The sequence below is a fragment of the Penicillium vulpinum genome (genome assembly GCF_028829585.1).
Source record: "Penicillium vulpinum strain IBT 29486 chromosome Unknown utg000004l_segment0_segment0, whole genome shotgun sequence".
NCBI lineage: Eukaryota > Fungi > Ascomycota > Eurotiomycetes > Eurotiales > Aspergillaceae > Penicillium > Penicillium vulpinum.
In genome coordinates this window covers 628805-643827 of record NW_026643244.1, presented here as the reverse complement: position 1 = coordinate 643827, position 15023 = coordinate 628805, and the positions used below count along the sequence as shown (strand labels likewise).

The following is a 15023-nucleotide window of genomic DNA, read 5'->3' as shown; positions in this document are numbered from 1 at the left end:
GAGTACGTATGTACATAGTGTGATTTTCGAAGATCCCGGCTTTGTTCGAGATACCCTAGAATATATAGGAGCGCTAGCCAAGGCCGGCTTCCACACCCACCAATTGCAGTCTATAGCGCCAAATATGTTGATCTGTTCCACGGCAGTTTTTTTCGAGTCACATGAATTCATCGCTCGCTTTGTTTCACCCTCTGAGCACAAGAACAGTATAATTATATGCAAGGGCCCGTAGATCATACACCTCAGCTCCTATCTTTCAATATCCTCACGATCTGCATTTCATACATACATGACGTCTATTATTTAGCCTTTTCGCTCTCGCTTTCGTTTAGATTGTTCATATCATTTCAGCTGTTCATATTATACAATAATCATTGTAGAAAAAAACTCATGCTGGGTATGTCATATATCATATATCATAGCTCTATTGCTGTTCTAGTTTGAGACGACCACATGCCAAGATGGTGTATCAATTCTCTAGAGTAGATCGCAGTCGAGACTTTCCAAACCGGACATTCTTTTGATAGGCAAGAATGAGGTGGGTTGTACGGAGTAGTTGGCATCAGACGAATCATTCACCACGATTCGTGCTTCGCAGCCCACCTTTCCAGATCTCAAACGCTATCTCGCCGCTTCTTCTACTTGGCTGGCCCTTTCGTGGCGTATCCTTCGGGCCCGCCGTCCACGGCGAGAACACAAGTTTCATAGTCCTCCGTGTAGTAGATTCAGAGCCCGGAGTAGGTTGGTTCTGTGGGTTAAAAACTCTATTCTTGAGATAAGGAGCAGGCATTGCTATCGAGTCTGGGTCTCGATAGGCGTTTGCATTTGCATTTCCTTCATTTTGGAACTGAGATGATTCCTGCGTAGACGAATATGCACATTCCTCCACTGGAACACATACAGCATGTGGTTCTTCCTTCTTCAATGCAATTCGACAGGCGATCTGCGTTGACCAGGAAAAGCCCAGCGCCGGATTCTTCGGAGACGCGCCATCCCCCCAGCCGGAGTAGAAGCGCTCCTGGTGAGCCACGTTCAACTTGCTACTGCGTGCCCGAGGAGCAATCAGGTACGAGCCGTCGAAGTTTTTATCGTGCGGGGCATGATATGGCGACGAAGAGATAGCAGAAGAGGGTGGGGCCTGCTGGCTTCCAGCTGACTGTTTAGTTCTGGATTTCGGGAGGGGTGAAGCTGTTTGACTCGGTATGGATGGAAACACTGTCCGCGGGGTTGGCGGCTCGCTCCTTTTTATAGCCTCGAAACGGTCGGAGACTTGGTTTGCAAGCACGATAGCGAGATCTTCCTTCACGGCGAGATTGCGCAGTAGATGGCCCAGTTTTGCGAGCTGGGATGACCGTTTGGTGCTCGATTGGATGCTGTTTGATGTGAATTCAGCGCGGTAATTGGATGTTACTGAATCGATGATGACTAGGCCGATGTCATAGCGTTCGATGGCGACAGGAAGATGGTAGTTCAATATATGATCTTGTGCCTCCAGGTCCATGGCGTTGATGGACAGGATATTCTCCAGCGAGGGCGCCTGCTCGGCGGGGAGTGCTGAGAGGACAGGATGACATTCTATGAGTTCTAAGAGTCGTGGCGTAGATAATGGGTGTTCGGTTGATATATACATAGCGCGCCGTCGTAACCCCTGTGGTTTGGGTAGCTGGACAGCTAGACAGAGGCTTAGAAGGAATTGGGTCTTCCCGCTTCCACTATTCACATGTCAGATTGACTTGCCTTGATAAGACCGAATAAACATTTGCGACATACCTCTCACCTGTAACTTCTGTCACATAGCCAGTAGGAATCCCACCTCCTAGGAGTACATCCATTGCGGGGTCAAGAGTACTTATAGTGTTCCATTGTGACGCGCGCTTCGTCGAGCCAATTGTCCTCACCACATCGGGGTTTATACTAGAGCTAGGCCCATCACCAGCCTCTGAATTTGTTTCTAGCTTCTCAAAGCCAATATCAGTGTGCAATGCCTCGACAATGCGGGAGGAGAGCCGGCGAACGTCTGCGGGAGGCACGCGGGCACGTTTGGCGATCTCGAGGGAGTCGAGGGTGATCACGTCGACGGTGGTGACTTTAGCTCGTTCGAGCGGAGGGAGGATGTGTGCGAAGGGTTTTGTTACAAAGCCAGGTAGGACGGATAGAAGATCCATAGAAGCGCAGTCAATACGGGAGTTGATGTTGCGATACCTAGATTGTTCAGGCATCTAGGCATTAAATCGGGGAAAATAATAAGCCGCGATTGGTCGATTTCGAACCTGCGACGTTCACGAGTGGATATTGGCACGTGACCTCTTAATATCATAGGCCAATAAAAACAGAGTCAATAATATCCACACCGTATAGCCTCAATTTAGAACATCGAAGGGCCAAAAAAATTGTTGCTTCTCTTTGATTAAGCGTGTCATCCTTAGTGTAGGGGCCATGCTAATCTTCTCTGTATATTTTCATTTCATACGCCCCGAAGGGCGAAATGCTTAGTTGTAGAGTTCATTATAACCTCACTTTTTGGCAGAATCACACCGCTTATCTGTATATAATAGACTGGTCAACTAGTTAGGTAGGGTCTGAAACCATAGCGGTGCTGTTGATGCAACCAGATAGGGCCCTGCTCGGGTTACTGTTAACAGGTTTCCGGGGTTATTATCTAGCCCACAGTTCACTCTACGTTCCAGATCTGTTAAGGCAAAAATTGTAGGAGAAGGCAAACAGAGACTGCATAGGCTTAACAGCAAGGAAGCAGCAAGGAAGGGTACATTATGTTGTATTCAGTGAGGTAATTTTTGGACATGTAAAAAGATGCCTCCTTGATCGCAAAAATTCCTTTGAGGTTGGAGTCTATCAAACTGTTCTGAATAACTAAGCTACCTTGGACCTCCAGGGCTGTGTTGATTGATGTGACGTTCAGCAGAAGTTGAATCGTATCGTCTGAACAGCCAATGTCTCTATGATAGGTGTATAATTTGTGCGTGCATACTTCCGTATATCATCTAACAAAAATAACAGCCCCGGATGATTTCCGTCCTAATCTCTTGATCAAGTATGGGTACCTATATCGGGTTTCCTAGTTAGGAAGGTCATAGAAGCTCAATGGCCCCCAAGCACATATTACGGAGTAGAAGCGCAGAGGGGCCTTACAGATAAAACCGTGCTATATGGATACATATCCCCTGGAGTTGGTTAATTAATATACACAAAATCCATATTATTCACATGCCTTCCATAACAGTGAACTGATATCCCGTGTATTATACATTTACGGAGTACTCTTGCTACAAGGATAAAATGTAATACATGTTATGGAACCTGATTGTACCATAATTAGTGTGTACGGAGTACAAAGCCGGTACCTTTGACATGCTGCATCGTTCTGCATCGGGTAGGTGGATTAAATGTGACTTGGATGGTTTCGAATCCTCCAGGGCCGGTGCATCCGTGCCAAATAAGGGTTTAACAACTCAAAATAATTATTGCAAGTTTTGATTAATTATTTTGTTCAATGGGTTGTTCGCGGTTTTTTGGGCAGATATGTTATTGTATGGAGTATGAGGCACGGAGCACGCTATTGTGGACTAAAGTTGACAGATCATACGTCTATCTGCGATCTACAATGTATATCTATGGATGTATTTTAGGTCCACGAAGTACTATCTATCGTCATCATGACCCTTACTATGTTGTTCGTCGCGTGGGAAAATTAAATTGTTTCATCAATATTGGGGGGCTTGGTCTAGTTCGTGGCTAAGGATCGACCTGATATATATATATCTCTTCCACGTGGAAATGGAAGAAATATCGAATTGGCGGTCTATTTTGAAGTGCAATCTCAAGGGAAAAGATAAAGTGATATATCATATTATCGTAGCCCAAGGGCATTGAACATAGATTCCGAGCCGTCCCAGGGACCTGGACAACCTACCATCGATCGGGATTTGGCGGTGGATCCTCGTGTCTACCCGGACGCTGCATATCGGGCATATTTTGTATGTATTGTATGTGACGATCTGCGTGTCTTTTGCTGTGCAGATCACAGCCAAGATTAGGTGTGGCTGGTTTCTTTTTTTTCTTTTTCCCTCAAAAGCATCACGGGAGACAACCTGTTGTTTTATGAAACAATTACAGCCATAGTTTATAAGAAGCATCTCTATAGCTCTCCTACTGAAAGTCGTAAAATATAACAGAATAGCCCTTAATTTATAAGTCGGGGTTATGATTGCAGAGTGGAAAAGCCTCGGTTCATCCTGGTACTATCGTGTCACACATAAATAAAAGCAAAGGGTATCGGGGTGTCTACGGAGTACAAGATACAAGACCATGACAGCACCTGCAGAAAGGAGAAAGTATATATTATGTTTTTTTGGCATCCTTCGATCCACTTAGCAGCCACTTACATGATAAGACGCTTCTGTTGTCAATGCCGATCGAGGCAACAATCTAAATGTGAAGACAGGACCAGACTAGTAATTATAGACCACTTCGACAGGTGTCGCTCGGAGCTGAGCTGAATATTACAAGTTCTTGACAATTTAGTAGGGGGTACAGAGCATAAATTCACATGATCTAGTTCAAAGAAGGGGATCAATTGTGTGGATGTCTGTTGTTCTACGGAGTATGTTTGTATGAAGTACACACCTGCGTATGTCCATGTGGGTGCAAGAGACACTTTCTAAAATTATTGAACTTGTGCACATATTTCATTTGTCTTAGGGAGGATACCTACTTCTGGGGCCATTTGTAATATCCCTCTACGAAGGGAACGTGGAATACAATGGAGTAACAGCCAAGAGCCCGATAAGCGCTAACGAAATTTCTGCAATATAATGAATCCTTCTAGAATATCAAAGCGTTGAATCAGGACAATACTTATAACCTTCGGGGGCTGGAATCCTTCAAGGATCGGGATTTGGATAATGCCATTGTATATACTCTATCCATTGTATATACTCTATACTCCGTAACGAAGAGTACTTTTGTCCTCCGTAGTCACCTTTCCTTCTCAGATTTCTCCATACTTCGAAACTATCATCGCCATTGTATTAATCATGTAGATTATTGCCCAGTGGCTGTGTTCGCATTGAGTCGTGATCCCGACCCCTGCAACACATGGCTTAGTGGGGGGTTGAAGCTTTGACGAAGCTTGGACCGAGTACGACACACGTACAAAGTACGGACCAAGAAACAGTGAAACATAATAAATGAAAAATAAATCCAGGAGCACATCACTTCGGCTCGGTACTCCGTACCGCGGAACTCCTTGTGGCGCCAAAGATCGTCCGTCTGCACAAATATGCCGAGTCTAACACAACTTGCATTATCACTTGGAATATCATGTACAATATACTCCGTAGGTTTGTTGGTCTAGTCACGCGCAAGTGGGCCAATAATATTCTGAGTCAGACCGATCGGCTATTCAGAGCTAATGCAGTAGTTGTGCATGGCCCGACTTCCCCGGTACTAAAGAACAAGGAAGATCAGTAATTGAATATAAATTACTCCACCTGGAGTCTGAAGAATTTCGGAATATAATATGTATCATCTTCCATACACACTCTGTACACATTGAGAGAAAATGATATTCCAGTCTACCAGTACACATTAAAAGAGCCGTTAGACCCAGCCTGGTTGGGAATTCCTAGATCCTGTACTGTGTATGCAATTAAATTTGCAGCCCCTGAAATGGGGTACGGAGTACCCTGTAGCTTTTCTCAAAATTGGTTTTATTCGGTCTGTTCAACGCGGTCTTAGAATAAAACACTAGGAGTCGGTAAATGAGCCTACAATAATTAATGGGGCGGTAGCTTGTTCGGTGCGGACCGTGTGGGGGGTGTAACATGGATGCCAGTCGGGTACCTAGGTAGAGCAAAAAGAATATCCTTATAATGGTATGAAGATCTAAATCGGGGTTGATACACGACATGAGATTCATATCCACAGGGGAGTCAGATGGATAATACCAAGGAACAACTGCCATGACTTCCAATATTTGCCTAAGTGGGACGCTGTATTTCGTATATCGTACCCTGTACTCTTAACATTCTTAACACATTCTCCATATTCGGTACTTCATATGAGGCGTTTCAACAAACCGAAAGAAGAAAAAAAAAAGCACAGAGTAATCTGCATGCATGTAGTATAACTTATCTACCTAGCAGAAGCAAACTAGAATATCAGGGTTCTCACAACAGAGGCATTCGGCAACAGGGAGGATTTGCAATCAAAATTCATCATCACACTGTGTACTCCGTACTCCGGACACATATTGAATTAACAACTGGCAGCCGGGGTGACTCCTGCCGAAGCCCGTCTAGTTACGGGAGAGTTACGGTAGATGCTTACTAGAGACATCGCTTATTGGCCTGGTGGAGTCAGCCAAGCCATCTGGACAGGCTATGAGAGGGGATCGGTGGATCGATGGAGTCTGGCTTGATTGTGGAAGCGAATCACTGTCCTTTTTACGGTTAATAATCAGAACTCCGGATCTTTACCTGGACACCGTTCTTGATCGGGAGATTCGAAGTTCCGGGTTCCTTTTTTTTTTTTCATGTTCAATGTTCCGGGGGTTCTAGTCTTGTAACGAGGATACACTGTATTAAAGCTTATTGGAATTTATTATATTAAGGTACATATTATACTCATTATATATTTGGACTATAAAACAGTACCGTCTATAAGATCTATAAGAGTCGATAATATAAGCATAGAAGATTATGGAGACCAGGAAAAATAAAGAGACACCGATCCGTTGGACTGGGTGCCGGAACCCTGGAACCCAGAAATTATAGACGCCGGGTAACGTGGAGGTGGAAAATAAATACCAATGGCTTACTAGAAAAAGCAAATAGATCTACATATGCGTGTGTCTCTTAACGCATAGTCGATACATAATATTCCATATTTTAGATCTAAATTTACGTGTATATTCTTACTGTTATGTCATTACATTGAGGTATTATTCAAAGCGTACAAGAATCGTCAATTTGACCCTTGATACTTGGTAGATTAATATACTTCTATGCCCATATCTAGGATATATACTCTGTGGCTATGTTATACAATAATTATCTCTTTTTTTAAAAAGAAAAAAAGGGATTCTAGAGACATTATAGACATTATAGACATTAGAGACATTAAAAAACAAGGCAGCCATACCACATAGTACAGGGTCTGGACGGGGTACTTTCAATCATACCGCAATTACCATAGGCGTACGGAGTACCCAACTCTCGGGGTCTGGTCTACTAGTGTCACCAACTCTCTCTCAGTCCCCTCTCTTTTCTCTACTCTCCTCTCTCTCTCGAGGAAGTTCATTTTCCTGAATTAATCGATTATTTCTCAATATCTTTATGTGTGGGGTTTTATTGATTTAACTACCTCGAAAGTCTTGCTAGCGGCCTATGTGGGGGTACTAGGGGAGAAGAAGGTCATATCCTATCAAAATAAATCAGCGCAACTCCCCCGGCGCCCCATTGATTCCAAATTGTGCGTTGGATTCCGTGGATATATGACGAACCCTCCGACCGCGCGATCCACCTTTGCTGATATTGCGACCGGCAGAATACCTGGGAATACGAGCATCAATCCACAGAAATGGCGAGCAGAGCACCCATCATGCCGCCTCATAATGAGACTGAGCACTCAGTCAGCCGGATCACCCGTGAAGGCAAACAACTCACATACAAATTGAGTGTGATGCAACAACCAGAGCGGGCAAGAGCATGTGGTGCAGGTGCAAAGTGTGAGCATTTGCTGTTGGGCTTAATCAGGGCTGCGCATTGACTGACTGTCGCAAATAGCATCTGCCGACCGTCGTCCTGTTGACCCACCGCCTGTGGTTGAGCTCCGCATCTTCGAATCCGACCCGGCCAACGATGCCCAAAAGACCGATATCACCTTCGCCTACAATGCCAATTTCTTCCTCTATGCAACCCTTGATACTGCGCGCCCTATCGCCCACGGGCGGGTGGGTGGACCACAATCGTGCCCCGTATTAACTGGCGTGCCAGTCGCCGGTGTTGCATATCTTGACCGTCCTTCGCAAGCGGGCTATTTCATCTTCCCAGATCTGTCAGTGCGTCATGAGGGCCGGTACCGCTTGAACTTCCACCTGTACGAAGAGATCAAGGACGCCAAGGATGCCGACAAGGATTCAACTCTGCCTCTTCCCAACCAGATCACTACACCGAATCCTGGCACCCCGCAAGCATTTCTTCATTTCCGTCTCGAGGTCAAGTCGGTACCGTTCACAGTTTATAGCGCCAAGAAGTTCCCTGGCCTGGCGACGAGCACCTCCCTGAGTCGTATCATTGCCGAGCAGGGTTGCCGTGTTCGAATTCGTCGTGATGTCCGCATGAGACGCCGCGGCGAGAAGCGAGATGAGGACTATGAGTTCGACGAGGAACGTGCGGCTGCATATGCAAGATCGTCAGATCGTTTCGCGACACCCGACAGATACGCAGCTTCAATGGATCGTCCTAGGTCAAACAGCAATGGCAGCAATATAGAATCTCCCTATGGGTTTGTTCCCCCAGATCGACGACCATCTGCACCGGACTATGGCTTCCAGTGCCCACAACCCTACCAAAGACCCATGCCACCTGCACCCCTGTCACACTCCCAAACACCCTCATACCAATCACATCTTTCATTTGGTTCCACGCCTTCACATTATCCGGCTCCTCACATGCCCCCTACACCCCCACCGGTTGCACCGCAAGGTGTCTACTCCCCACAACACGCATATGCCCAAATACGACACCCATCCAACTCGTCCGAATATGAAGGAACGCCCATTGCGTATCCCATGGCCCCTCAACCACCTGCCGAACGAGGTGGTTATCCCAAGTCTGCTGTGAATTCATATCGCATGGAGCCACCGAAACTAAACTCATACATGGATCCTCGCATGGCTGAACCAGGTGCATACCAACCTATGCCCCATGCTCCGGTGCCACGTCCTCAAACACCGAAGGCCCAGTCCAATCCGCCTCTTATGCCCCTGCCAAGTGAATATGGCAACCAGATTATTCCTTCTGTGGAAGCCACTTCACCAGGAGGTGGCGGCGGATACGACAATGTTCGAGGGAAGCGTATGGTGTACCAAACTGGACCAGCATACGGAAAAAGGAATCATGAAGATACTTTCGGCATAGATGACCGGCCAATGCAGAACGGCATGCGGCCTGATACAGAGCCTTACCCGAGCGCTTATCGCGACTTCTCAGGGGAAAGTCGCGCTTCACTCATGGCTGAAATGGGTATTCAGATGGCATATAAGCGTGCCAATGGCAAAATGGTCATGAAAGCTCCCCCGACCACTTAATAAGATCTGAAATGGACTGGATTCCTGTGATGGTACTTGATTGGGTTTTGTTTTTACATTTGATTCCTCATTGAGCGCTAGATTTCTTGATGCATTTGGACTCATTCCTTCGGGAACTGGTTACTTCTTTCATGTTTCCACTATTAGGAATCTCTTTTGTCGAGGCTCGGAGCTATATAGGAGTTTGGCGACTTTCTATTGTTTCTTCCAGCCTCAAGGATCATTTATTGTTGTCACATCCATTTCTGGTACTTGCATCATTCTCAAACTGCCTCATGCTCCATCAAGAGCAAGGCGGGTCGTTCCCTTCATCCCATGGTACCTGAATAGGGAATGTCATCCCTATCTCGAATCCAGCTGGGATCTTTTTCAGAATTTCCTTTGTATTGATATCCATGGATATTATGGATGCTCTTAGAGCATACATACACTTCCCAAACACACAAGAGCTGGTCTCATTATGACATTGCATTGGAGACGTTGTGATACTGGGTTCCTTGCTTCTCATCCCTGAACCCTGCTTAATCTACTCTATATACTGGCGTTGTGGCTTCTCCTTGATACCCGCAATCTAAAAGTTGCACAAATTTACCATCAGAATGCATGTATCCGTATTTTTGTAGCCAAGGATTATCCTATACATATCTCCTCATAGATTGGACATGTCATATCTACATATACACCGGATTTTAGGCCGAGCGAGATGACTTTCCTTTCCGTTTTAGTGCTTACCCTAGCCGCTTTTGCTCACTGAGTAAAACTGAGCACCCGTGGACGCCCCTGAGTATTATATAATTATCAGAATCGCTCACTGAGCATCATGGGTGTTGATCCCTGCATTAAGCGCTGTCGCATAACTACCCTTGAGTACACTGAGTAATCACCCTGTGCTGTGGAATACTCAGTGAACAGGACCCTGAGCCCCCTCATAAAGCGGCGGCACCCCGATCGGGAAATTCGCATCCGCGGCCTAAAATCCGGTACATACAGCTACATATGTACATTCCTTATCGAATACCAGCACATGGAATTCTCCATCGAGTTCAGATTTTATAGATTAAACATATTTGTATCCATAATGTTCAATGTTTGTTTGGGGATATGGCACATTCTGATGATGTAATGGGTACTTTGTAAACCATGGTAAGTTTGCGGTAGACGTGGGTACCTGGTACCATAACAAACTTCCTCCCTTGGCAAGTGCGGAGTATGTAAACAAACCTGCGCAACAGTTTTGCTCGAGTCTCCCGAGATTTTAGTTTCGATTTTTCACTTCTTTGTTTCATTTCCTCCCTTTTAGCGCTCCAAACACTACAATTCTATGCCAAATTCCGACTGACTTTTGCGATATCCTTTCAAGGGCGTGGGGAGAAAGGATAACCCAAGCTGCAAAGGTAAGGTCCCTTGCCATAATCCCCATGGAAGGGATCTCAAAGCCTGCATAAGAGAGATCAAATCTAACTTCCCTGCGTTATTTCAGCGCCCGCGACTCCAAAATGGAAATGGACATCGACCCGAGCCCCGCACACCAGCGCTCCTCGCGCAAGCACCTACGCTCTAGCGACGACGAGAGCTACGATTGGAGCTCAGACGTCTCTGGACAATTCGACGACGCCGAAGAAGCGCACGATGAGCACCGATCGTCCGCAGTAAAGGCGACCAAGCGACGTCGCTCGAATGACTGGCCATTGCCCGAAGAAGCTGCTGATTATGGAGCCCACGATCGCCGCACCCAGCGCGGTGAAAATGGGAGTCTCGGCGTGGGCGGAAATGGGCCAGGATACAGGGCTTCGCCGCGCGCTTCACCTCGAGGTTCGCTTGCTTCGCTGCGCGCTCGCCATGCCGCGGCATCTGCTTCTAGAGGTCGGACATCGCGATTCGTCGAAGCGACTATGAGTGACAGTGTCAGCGAGCAACCGCCCAGTATCTACTTCCAGGAGCAGGAAAGCAAACACCCTAGCCTTCACCACCGTGCATCTGGTATCTTCCGTTTTGGGAAGGCTATAGCCTCGGCGTTCAATCCCTTCGGTGGGTGGGGGAGGAGCTTGGAGGGGTCGCCCAATAAATCGCCGCAGAAGGATGTCATCAACCGAGCGGAGGAGGCCTATGCGGAATTGAAGAAGGCTGGCTATCAGGGTACGAACAAAGGTCATTACACTGACCATCTTCGTGTCAACACTACCCACACCGACCAGACCTGGCAGTCTACTCGGCACAAGATGGAACATACTTCTCCAGTCAAAGATCTACATCGCCAGTCAATTGATCAAGGAAACCATCTTCCACCCTCACGCTCTGAGTCCTCAGCTTCTAAACGCTCTTCACTTCAAGATCTTTGCCTGCCAAAGTCATTCTTCCATAAATCACATGGATCGCCATCTGCTCCCCTAGCAGTGTATTGCGATGTAACTTCTGATGAATACGAGCCGGCTGGACTGCGCAAGCAACCCTCCCGCAGAGAGATCTCGCGCCAAACCAAATTGATCAAGAAAGTAAGCAACCTCGAGGACAAGCTGCAACGTGCCCGGCGGGAGCTTCGTGACCTCACAGGCAACGAGGAACGGACCCCAGCACCTACAACTCAGCCAAAGACAAATACCGAAATAGATCCCGCATCGTTCCCAAGGAAGTTCGTCCCTGGTGCCCTTCCCACTCTGCCGTCGGAAAGACTCCTGGATCAACAGACTGCAAAAGACGACCCGTCTGAATGCGAAGCGGACAACCTGACGGCCTTACCATCAATGGAAGACCGTGGGACTTTCTCCTTCGAAGAATCACGGCTGCCTCAAACCCCGACTAAGCTCCAGAGTCCAAAATGGCGCTCAAAAGGGCCACAGTCATCGTCAATGGGTAAGGACCGCTCTTCCCGTAAAAGGAAGTCTTCCAATCCTGAATCTTTCGATAGTGGGGGCCCTCCTCAGCCCAATCCGACGGAAGGCATCCATGATGACCGACGCGAGGATCTGATTGACTCCGGTCTACTTAGCCCACCCGGAAAAGCGAAATGGCATAAATCCGAAGCCGGCGAGAGCCCCGGCTCAGCCAAGCGCAAACAAGCAATCGACCACACAGCTCCCTCCCCCGAGCACGAAGAAAAGGATGCAGGAGGAAATACAAGTGCCACGCACAACATCAAAAGGTCCCCCTACGTTCAACCCCGAAAAGTCTCCGGAACAACCCGCTCACCAACTTCCAAGCCCACAACCCCTCTCCGCATGAAAAAGGGCCGAACAAACCTACGCCCGGCGACGTCACCCGCCGCTGCCTCAGACAGCGATTCCCGCTCCAGTATCTGGGCTACGCCTCTGCCTGCGCCACGAAGTGAATCACACCGCGAATCCTTCTACCACCACCCACAGCGCCAGCTCAATCCTGATCGTAGCCCTCGTACCCCGACACGATCGAAGACGGGTCCTACTCGGAGACGCTCGGGGTATCTCTTTGACGACGAGATTCCGCCCGTGCCGCCCCTCCCTGAGGAACTTCGCTCTAGTGCAGCCAAGGTCAATGTTGTGAATAGGTCGCCTAAAAAGAGACCTAGTTCTGCGCCAGTGCTTTCGCCGTCCTCGGCTTCCGGTGTTGAGTCGGTGATTTCCGGCCTTGAGGATTATCAGTGGCCTGAGGATATTTTCTGATGGTTTTGGTTACGTTTGTTTTCTTATGAGGAATGATGTTTATGAGGTTTTTTTATGTTAGTAGTCAGGTTTTAGCATAGCTGTGCGAGGTGTGTATTTCATTGGGTTTCTTTTTGATTGGTTGTTGTTGGTCGATGGGATGTAACGAAGTAATGAATTCAAATGTTTTTATACCCTTGCTTAACCTCAAGCTGAACGCGCGTTTCATGATGTTGATATGGCGAATACAATAGAGAGACTTTGGCTAATTAAACATCTCTGTCAGTTCTCGGAGACACTGTAACTCCCCGAACAAGCAGCATATACTCTGAAAGCGTCATCACATGCTCCTAGGAAGCTAATAATAGCCATCAGGAACACAGTCCGAGTCCCCTCAAACACTCTGTATATAGTGGCCTATAACATTCATCCAACACAACGATAATACATGATCTCTTAGTCCAACAATCCATACACAGATGCAAAATAAAATACACGAAGTTCATATCTTCAACATCCATGCTATGCCAATTTCCCGTCCAATTAAAGACCTTAAAGCGCCGCCATTAACGCAGCTCCTGCAACGGCTAACATACCGCCTGGCATATAAGTCGGCATAGCTGCTAGTCCCGTCGATGTTGACGCCGCTACTGTTGGTAGCAGCGGGTACGGTAAAATAGACGTCGGGAAATCTCCCTCTGCATCCGGGATATCTGGGCCGTCTCCAATCTCCAGAATTTCGTCTGGGCCAGGATTCTCATTCAAGGGAGCCACTCCGACAAAACCACTGTTGTAGTTGAGGGCAATGTACATGCGATGTGAAAAAGGGATACCGATGGTACCTGCGTAGGGTGCGTCTTCGTCTGACGACTCTATGTAGAATCGACAGAGGTTCCGAGTAGGGTCCCGATAACCGATGAGCTCACTCCAGGGCACAGAGAATGTAGCGTTTCCGGAACTGAGAGAAATAGTGTGGTTTTCGGTAAGCCGGGTGCAATCCACTACAGGGCCGTTTTTCTCCATGGTGATGTTATAGTCCTTATATATCTGTTGGATTACACTGTCGGGAAGGGTCGTGGTGATGTATCGAGTGCTCAGTATGAATGGCTTGGAACTCGGGAACGTATAAGTTGTTGGTTCCTTCGAGTCTGACTGTATTTGAAATCCCGACAGAGGGAGGGTCACGACCTCGGATGTCTTGTTAAAGGGAAATGCCTGTAATGGCCCATGATACTTCGCCTTATTGACTCCACCAAAAAGTAAACCCGCTCCTCCATCTGAGGATGCATTTCCCCATACGCTGAACGAGGGGGAGCGAATCAAGCCTCGATCGACTAGCTGATAGGGAAATGACTCATTGTTCGGAGATAGACCCATTATGTTAGCTGTTGAATTGTATTAGTTCGATCAGAACTCCAGATACACGAGTATACATACCGTTTCCTACGATAAATTCAGTGTTTAATTTGACATCCTTCACTTGTGTCTCTCCCATAGTGACAATGTCAGTGGTCACATCGAAGGTATATGACCATTTCCGTTTACTTTCGTCTATTGTAGAGTTGGCGCTGGACGATTGGCTCAGATTGTATGCCCCATACAGGCGGCAATATGAGTCTTCCTGGCAGTTGTCGCCTTCCAAGGGAGTTCCCAGAACGACGGTAAACTCGTTGTGCTCGATGTCGACCAATATGGCCAAGGGTTGCGGCGGTGTTCCAGTCGAGACATTGGCAAACCATTCCAACTGTATATATATTAGAATTCAATACTTATCGGACGGTAAGCCCTGATGAACATACAGTGTTTCCTATCGTGGTTTGTATAGTGGTAGTGTCTCTTGCTTTCAGTAGACGAGATATTGTTTGATGGGGATATAGATCCATGCCAACAACGGCAGGTACGTCACGCTTCACAAGGGGAAATGTGTGGTCACTGGCACCGACACCGGCACATGCCCACGACCATACCCATAGAGCAATGAGTGACTGGCGCATTGTAGAGTACTGACTGAATATTTTAATAATATTAGTATTTCTGTAAGATATTGTATCGTTATGTATGTTTAGGGAACAGAAGTT

The 15023-nt window shown here is 47.1% G+C and overlaps 4 protein-coding genes across 4 annotated transcripts; 2 read left to right on the top strand and 2 right to left on the bottom strand.

Moving 5' to 3' along the window:
* Nucleotides 1-571: 571 nt before the first annotated feature.
* Nucleotides 572-2165, bottom strand: N7479_008792 (putative DNA repair protein (Rad57); the record flags this gene model as incomplete). Its single annotated transcript, XM_057256485.1, has 2 exons — nt 572-1712; nt 1771-2165. The coding sequence occupies 2 exons, from the start codon at nt 2163-2165 to the stop codon at nt 572-574; spliced, it is 1536 nt and encodes a 511-aa protein (XP_057103943.1).
* Nucleotides 2166-7599: 5434 nt separating this feature from the next.
* Nucleotides 7600-9331, top strand: veA (sexual development activator VeA; the record flags this gene model as incomplete). Its single annotated transcript, XM_057256484.1, has 2 exons — nt 7600-7747; nt 7806-9331. 2 exons carry the CDS (start codon nt 7600-7602, stop codon nt 9329-9331), a joined length of 1674 nt encoding a protein of 557 aa, XP_057103942.1.
* Nucleotides 9332-10827: 1496 nt separating this feature from the next.
* On the top strand, nt 10828-12966 carry N7479_008790 (putative nuclear RNA binding protein; the record flags this gene model as incomplete). The annotated part of the gene is made up of 1 exon (XM_057256483.1): nt 10828-12966. The coding sequence occupies one exon, from the start codon at nt 10828-10830 to the stop codon at nt 12964-12966; it is 2139 nt and encodes a 712-aa protein (XP_057103941.1).
* A 531-nt stretch (nt 12967-13497) lies between these two features.
* N7479_008789 (uncharacterized protein) lies at nt 13498-14939 on the bottom strand (the record flags this gene model as incomplete). Its single annotated transcript, XM_057256482.1, has 3 exons — nt 13498-14330; nt 14383-14689; nt 14745-14939. The coding sequence occupies 3 exons, from the start codon at nt 14937-14939 to the stop codon at nt 13498-13500; spliced, it is 1335 nt and encodes a 444-aa protein (XP_057103940.1).
* Between the last annotated feature and the right edge of the window lie 84 nt (nt 14940-15023).